The sequence below is a fragment of the Cebus imitator genome, unplaced genomic scaffold (assembly GCF_001604975.1).
Source record: "Cebus imitator isolate Cc_AM_T3 unplaced genomic scaffold, Cebus_imitator-1.0 Scaffold14, whole genome shotgun sequence".
NCBI lineage: Eukaryota > Metazoa > Chordata > Mammalia > Primates > Cebidae > Cebus > Cebus imitator.
In genome coordinates, this window is record NW_016107329.1 from 8,941,828 (window position 1) to 8,948,662 (window position 6,835).

Consider the following 6,835-nt stretch of genomic DNA (forward strand, 5'->3'; position numbering starts at 1 on the left):
TGCTCCTTGCTACAAGGAGAAATTCAGAATTAAAACTGTTGGGCAGTTTTTAAAACTAAGATTTCTCATATGATCAAGGTCATGAAATCACACCCCAGAATTCTAGGACCAGGGCACGTGGCCCAGTTCTGCAGTCAGAACTCTGTGAATGTAGGCAGTTCTCATATCTCTGAGCACTTCCGTTTCTCTTCTGTGAGCCCGTCATGGTGACAGCGGCATGTGCTAGGTGTGGCAGGCAGGGCAGGCAGGCCTTCATCCGGTGGCCTCAGCTGCCCTCATTGCTGTGATGGGGAACTCTGGGGCCATCCCCCAAACTGTGTGTGTCCACATGAATTTGAAAGCCGAGGAGGTAGAGGCGTGGGCAGGAGTCTTACCGGTAATTCTGCTGGGTTCACTCTAGTTCCCCCACGCCCTCTCCCAGGAGATGCAGCGTTGGAAGCAGGAATCCACATTCTCATACCTCAGCTGCCCTTCACCCCTGGGCACTGAGAGCAGTTACACAGGGATCCGCAGCGCGCGCCACCTGGCTTGGCCCTGACACCTGCCTGCTGCATGCTCTGGCCCGTCTCCGAATGCTGGATGTTTCCCGTGTGCCTCCTTTCAGAGAATAGTGGAGGGTTCATGGTGGTTTGCACTGTGATAAAGCTGCTTTCTCCTCAGGCATATCACACTTGAAATTGACAATCTGGGGTCCCAAGATGGAAATGAGAGTCAAAGCCAGAGCCCAGGGTAGCTGCAGCCCCTGGACTGTGATGCCCACTTCCCACACCCCCTGCTGTCGCCCCCCCCAACAGGTCCAGCCCTCTCCTGGTGGCTGCATTCGGCGCCTGCTCCCTCACCAGGCAGTGTAACCACCAAGCCTTCCAGAAGCACGGTCGCTCCACCACCACCTCTGACATGATCGCCGAGGTGGGGACCGCCTTCAGCAAGCTCTTTGAAACCTGAGCCCACGCAGACCAGAAGGAAACAGGCACCTTGGATGGGGGAGAGCGTGTGTGACAAAATCAGACTCGTGTGTGCTGAAGGCGCATGGCGCGTGCCAGGTTTTCACCAGTATAAACTGGTGGTTGTTGAGAATTTAAGAATTTGGAATATTGCAGTTTTTGGCTAAACCGGATGCATGGTCGGAGATGTTATGGTAACACTAACCAAAGCATTCCTGAACTTTCCTTAGCTCCTTGGTAGTAACTGAGAAGACAGAAATGAAGAAAGTCACGTGAGAATGAAGCTCTTTTAGCAGCACAACTGAATTTCTCGGCCTCCTCCAAAATTGGCAGTTTCTACATGTTGTTCTCTCTGCCCATGCACTTCACTTTTCCCCGCTGCCCTTTCCTAGCGTTTCCTCCAGCAGGGAGCAGGCACTGGTCCCCACGAGTCTCCCTGAGGGCCAACTACACTGATGTGTTTCCTCTGACTGGGTCCATCGGGGACTGCTTCGTTGTCCAGCTCATCTTGTTTTGAAGTGGTGACTAGCTTGGTGCTATCGGGCTGCTGGTATTGGTTGGCTTATTGACATACTCCAGGGTAATCAGTGATCACTGTTTGGAAATCCTCTTGGAGGCACCATGGGAACAAGGAAACATGAGTGATGGTGACCCTTGAGTAGGTGGGCGGGGAGCTCTGGGATGCCTCCTGTCCCACGCTCTCTGGGGTCCCTGTCCTCAGAAGTCCCATGTTGCCCAACCAGCCCCAGCAGGGCAGACCTGACCAGGGGTGGGCGCAGTGGAGGGCTGCAGTCTGGGGTCTGCTGTGGCCCCCACTGCTGTCTCGGGAAAAGGTTCTGAGGACTTGGGGCTTGCTGCAGCGATGACACTAAGGAGGCCCAGGGAAGAGTGTCCTGATGGTGTGTGCTTAGGAATCAGCGCAGCTGCGTCCTCAGGGATGTTCACATCCGGCAAAGATGCTGGTAACCGCAGCTTCAGCAAACGCTTCCTGTTGACCTTGGGTGAAATTCTGCTGTCTGTGTGGTTTTCCTGGAGTGGCCTGACGTTTACTTATTCTCTAGTTCCATGTCTCAGTGGGGCTTGGTACAGTTTCGTGTCTGACGTGTGCATTAGAGAATTCTTTATACTTTCATTAACGCCGTTCCACAGCAAGGGCCAAACCTCCTGGTTCCCTTCAGTCTTTTCAGCCTGTTGCCTCTTGGGGGATGCCCTGTGATGCAGACACGCCCCAGATGGTTCTATTCTACTGTCTTCAAACAAAGATGGTTACTATTAATTTCACACCTAACTTCAGAAGCTTCCCTGTCTACATGTGAATCTTTGCAGAAAAAGAGTACCGTGGACATTTTTCCTTTGGGGAATTACATCTAAATTCTGGCAGCTATTAAAAGACAGATCTGGTTAATTTACATCTAGTGTGGTATTTTTTTCCTTAAACAGCTAAAGATCACCTTTCAGCTTTCTTAGGTGAGGAAATTGTGAGATGCCAGGGAGATAAAAATACATCAGCCTGTGTATGATACTCCCTCACCACCGGCGCCCGCCTCCCATGACGGCTGCACTAAAGAACCGTGAGGGGTAAGCCTGAGGTGGCCCCTTCGTTCCTTGGGAAACACAATTCAGCAGTCACAGGAACTCTCTCGTGGTTTTGGTTACTAAGTTTTTGTTCTAAGTAAAACATCCCTTTGCTTAAAGGAGAGAATGGTTTTTGTTTTTTTTTTTATGATCAGCTCCTTGCTTCCCTGTTCTTAAGCCCTTGTATCTTACACACTTGCTCCAGACACTCTCAGGAGCTTTCCTGACCAGGAGAGCAACGGGAAGTGTGTGGGGGCCGATGAGGCAGTGGCCTGGCAAGGCAGTCTGCCCCAGGACTGAGCGGCCCTGTTGAGATACCTCATTGTAAGGAGCTCTCTGGGGCCTTTTTGTATGTGGGTAGCTTTCCTAGGGTGATTTTCTAGGTGGGTGACTTCGGAACTGGCATTCTTACCTGCAGACAGGAGCCCTGCCTTGGCCACGGTTCAATGATGAGCAGGGTGGTACCCCCAGTCACGGGTCCTGCTGCTGCCTCTGCCCGTGGGATTCAGAGATGCCTGTACGGCAGTAAGGGAGAGGCCTGGCCCAGGCTCTGCGAGCAGGAAGAGTGGAGCGGGTCACCCTGCTGGGTCACCGACAGCTGTGGCGCTGGCTTACTACAGAAAGGCGAGATCAGGAGGGCCAAGGTGGATGCTTCAGAAGGCCCCACTTCTGCAGCCCCGGCAGCCCGTGTGCACTGGCTACCGCTTTCCGGTTAGGAATCCTGTCTTGTCACGCCTCGCCAGCTGGCTTTCAGCTGACTGCCCTGATGCCTCTGAACTCACCTCTCCAAGGCCCAGCCGCGACCCCATCACTGCTCTGCTTAGACCAGGCACGCCAAGATGCCCTGCAGCTGTCAGGATGTTAAATGCAGCGGGACTGTGGACAGTTCTTGGCTGCGTATTTTCTATTGCAAAGACATTACTTTTATAACCAGAGTAAGATTGTATTCTTGCTGGGGAATTAGCGTCCCAGGGTTTACATTGCCTGGAGTCCCCCCTCTGCTTCAGACTGTGCTGCTGCGTGGCCCGTCCGCCTCACCCATCCCAGCTGCTGCTCTTCTGTTCCTGTGTTGTCTGCTCCCTGGGCACAGCCCGGTGGGTCTCACCCACAGGCACACGTGCTGCTGGGCGCCACTCAATGTCTGACACGACTTCACTACATCGATGGTGACTCTGTAGACACGACCCCAGAAGGCAATGAATGTTTAGGCGCAGTTACTAACAGATGCCAGTGGAACACTGTGGGTTGCCTTACTTTAATGCTGACCTAGCAGCCTCGACAGGAAGCTTTAACGTAAAGCTTTGTCCGTAAGGAAGCACAGGTGCGTCGTGTGTCACGAGCAGGCTCATGGCTGTGCTCCATCCTCAGCCCCTAAAGGATTTTTGGTCCTTTGTCCTTTGATCCAGCAGTTCCCATGTGGATGTTGTACGGCTTCTGTCCTGTAGAAGAGAGGCCCAACTCTGAGCAGATACCATGTCACGTGGCACAGGGGGCTAACAGGTGTGATCAGGTTCAGGGTGCCTGTTCCCTCACTGACCTGTCCTAAAAAGCCTGCAGGGCGCTTAGAACGGGCCCCACTGACTCCAGCAGAAGGCCAGGGGCTGGGCAGCACCTACGGGAGGTGTGGGGGGCTAAGCAGGACCCACGGCCCCATGCTAAGCGTCCCCTCCAGCCGACTCGGCCCCCACCCGCAGCCCTCCCATCTCATTTTTCATTGGGTGGGTTTCTCTACTCAGAAAGTAGCGTGGTTATGGGGGATGTTTGGGCCTCTGGTGGCCCCACATCTGTGTGACACCTACGGACCTACCCAGCCACCGGGGTGATGTCCCTGACCTGGGTGCAGCACTCACCTTGATGTTGATGCCGTGGGCAGTCAGGCCCCGGCGCAGGGTGTCACATGCCTCCAGGAGGGGCTGCCTCTCCAGGTGCTGCTGCCGCTGGGCCTCCCCAGTAGCCTCGGGCGTGGCCAGAGCAAACTGCCGGACCTGCTGCCGGAACCGCACCAGCTCGTCCACCACGCCCCGCAGGGTGGCCTCGCTGCCATCTCCTGAAACACACTGGACCCGCAGGACACGGTTACACCCCCTGGAGACCATGGCGCCCCAGGTGGCTGGGCTCTGGGCCGAGACACACCCAGCCCTGGTCTTCCCTGATTCCCTAAAGCTGGGCCTCTTTCTGGGACTGGCAGGGATGGGGGCGGCCCCTGAGTGCTGGGCTCTGGGCAAGTCTCCACTCTCAACCCTGAGCATCTGTCATCCAGGCAAGACCGGTGCTCCCTTGGCGGTTAGAAGGACTGGGCAGTGCACGCCACCCCACCCTGCACACAAGCGCTCCCTGGGTTCCAGACCCCACACAAGTGTGGCCGAGGCGTCCGGAACAACCTGAGGTGGCTGGGGGTCAGCGACACACTTGCACACGAGTCTCAGCAAACGGCCTGAGATTCCCAGCCTCAGGTGCTGAGGACGGGATTTGGGCAGAAGGCCTCTGCGCTGTCCTCCTGCTGAGAACAGCTCCTGGGGCAGTGTGGAAGGGGGCTGCTGTACCTGTTTGTTACATTCATGCGTGTAAAATAAACAGACCCACAACCTTTTACTTTGGTGTCAAACTACTTAAACCTCATATACTCCTCAGTTACCGCTTCCACGATAAAACAGTTTTTGTTATCACAAAAATATGAGCCCAGAGTGGGCCCAGACCTTAGCCCTCGTGGCCGGAAGAAGGTGAGCGAGAGGTTTTTGACAAGGGATAGGCAGAGCTTGGCCAGATCCCACTTTTCTTACTCAGTGTACTCTGGAAAGCCTCCCCTGAACACGAACACGTACTCTGCAAAACCTTGGTCATCTCACACCAGTAGACTTTCCCATGATTGGCAACAGACGCCGGACGACTGCTAGGAAGGGGAACTGAGTCTACCAAGTGATCAGCAGGTTTACAAATGAACCACACTTGGGACAGACACCATAGGTCTCTGATGAGAGCCAGTGAGACGTGTCCGGCCTGGAGCCAGGCCTCCACCACACCTGCTCAGGCTGCAGTCCCAAGCAGCGGGCACCTCGGGGTGCTGGGCAGCTGGTCTGGAGTGGCAGCCCCTGTCCAGGCAGCTGCAGCCAAGCCACACTCCAGAGAGCCAGAGCACCTTGTGCTGAGAATTCTACATTCTACAAGGGCGTCCAGAAAACGACAGAGACATTCTGGGACACAGCGCGAGCTCCAAAGTCCCCACTGTCAGCCATACACTCCTAACAAGTGACGGTGGGGGACTTTCAGAATAAGGCAGGAAACCTCCAATCTGTATCGATACAGTAAACAGGTTCCATGCCAGCCTTGTTAGGAAGGGGAGATTTCCGTTGGATCCAAGTCTCTGCAAAAATGCTCCTCAGTTCAAGGGAAGAGGAGGAACGTGGAGAAACCTGGCAGTGTCCACCTTGTGACGCAGCCAGCGAGGGTGAGCGTCTCCGGGAAGGCACAAGGTCGACTTGTGCCTGTCAGGGACCCTGTCCTGTCCTAGGATCATGCGCCAGGCAAGGGGGCTCAGGTCGGCAACTTGCCCTCAAATGGGCCAGGAAAAAATGTTCTCTTACTGTGCACGTGACTTCTGCACATTCTGAGTTTCAACATAAGCCTGTGCAGAGCTGGCAACACTGCTACTGAGATGGACCCATCTCTGGTTTTGCACACGAGAGTCTGCCAATAGCAGAAGCGGATTGCCTAATTCCAGTTAGTAAGTATTGGCTCTGAGTGTGTTTATTTCTCCAGGAAAGTAACATTTTTAAGCAGGTAAATAAATGAGTTTGGCATCATAATGAACTATTCCATGTTAAAAAGGTAACGGTTATTGTTCCAACATGGAGATAATTCCAGAATTAAGCATTTAAAATAATAGGACCTACCTGTTGATTTGCCAGAGAAATTCCAACAGTTTCAAAAAACTGTTCAAAGTAAGAGATGATGGCACCAAACACAGCAGGACTTCGCGGACCCCCAGGTTCCTGTAAGAAGCCACACCATGGAAGCTCCTTAGAAGCAGTCTTGGCTGGGCATGCTGGCTCACGCCTGTAATCTCAGCACTTTGGGAGGCTGAGGTGGGCGGACCACAAGGCCAGGAGATTGAGACCATCCTAGCTAACACAGTGAAACCCCATCTCTACTCAAAATTAAAAAATTAGCCAGGCATGGTAGTCTGTAGTCCCAGCTACTCAGGAAGCTGAGGCAGGAGAATCACTTGAACCCAGGAGGCAGAGGCAGGGGTTGCGGTGAGCCAAGATCATGCCACTGCACTCCAGCCTGGGTGACAGAGTGAGACTTTTTGCCTAAAA

At 54.0% G+C, this 6,835-nt stretch overlaps 2 protein-coding genes across 6 annotated transcripts in view; one reads left to right on the forward strand and one right to left on the reverse strand.

The window, feature by feature from the left end:
* Nucleotides 1–2,353, forward strand: part of NAXD (NAD(P)HX dehydratase) — a 25,931-nt gene extending 23,578 nt beyond the window's left edge. For all 4 annotated transcript variants that reach the window (XM_017501963.2, XM_017501960.2, XM_037729085.1 and 1 more), the window contains one exon: nucleotides 795–2,353. In XM_017501963.2, the coding sequence (XP_017357452.1) occupies nucleotides 795–945 (151 nt within the window). In that variant the 3' untranslated portion in view covers nucleotides 946–2,353. The remainder of the gene's footprint in view (nucleotides 1–794) is intronic.
* A 1,401-nt stretch (nucleotides 2,354–3,754) lies between these two features.
* CARS2 (cysteinyl-tRNA synthetase 2, mitochondrial) overlaps nucleotides 3,755–6,835 on the reverse strand; it is a 55,305-nt gene continuing 52,224 nt past the window's right edge. The window contains exons 13-15 of one of the 2 annotated variants that reach the window (XM_017501887.1): nucleotides 6,410–6,508; nucleotides 4,370–4,576; nucleotides 3,756–3,958 (exon numbers count right to left, since the gene is read on the reverse strand). In XM_017501887.1, coding sequence (XP_017357376.1) covers nucleotides 3,884–3,958; nucleotides 4,370–4,576; nucleotides 6,410–6,508 — 381 coding nt within the window. In that variant the 3' untranslated portion in view covers nucleotides 3,756–3,883. Of the gene's footprint in view, nucleotides 3,959–4,369; nucleotides 4,577–6,409; nucleotides 6,509–6,835 lie in introns of both variants that reach the window. The other variant, XM_017501896.1, reaches the window with a different exon arrangement.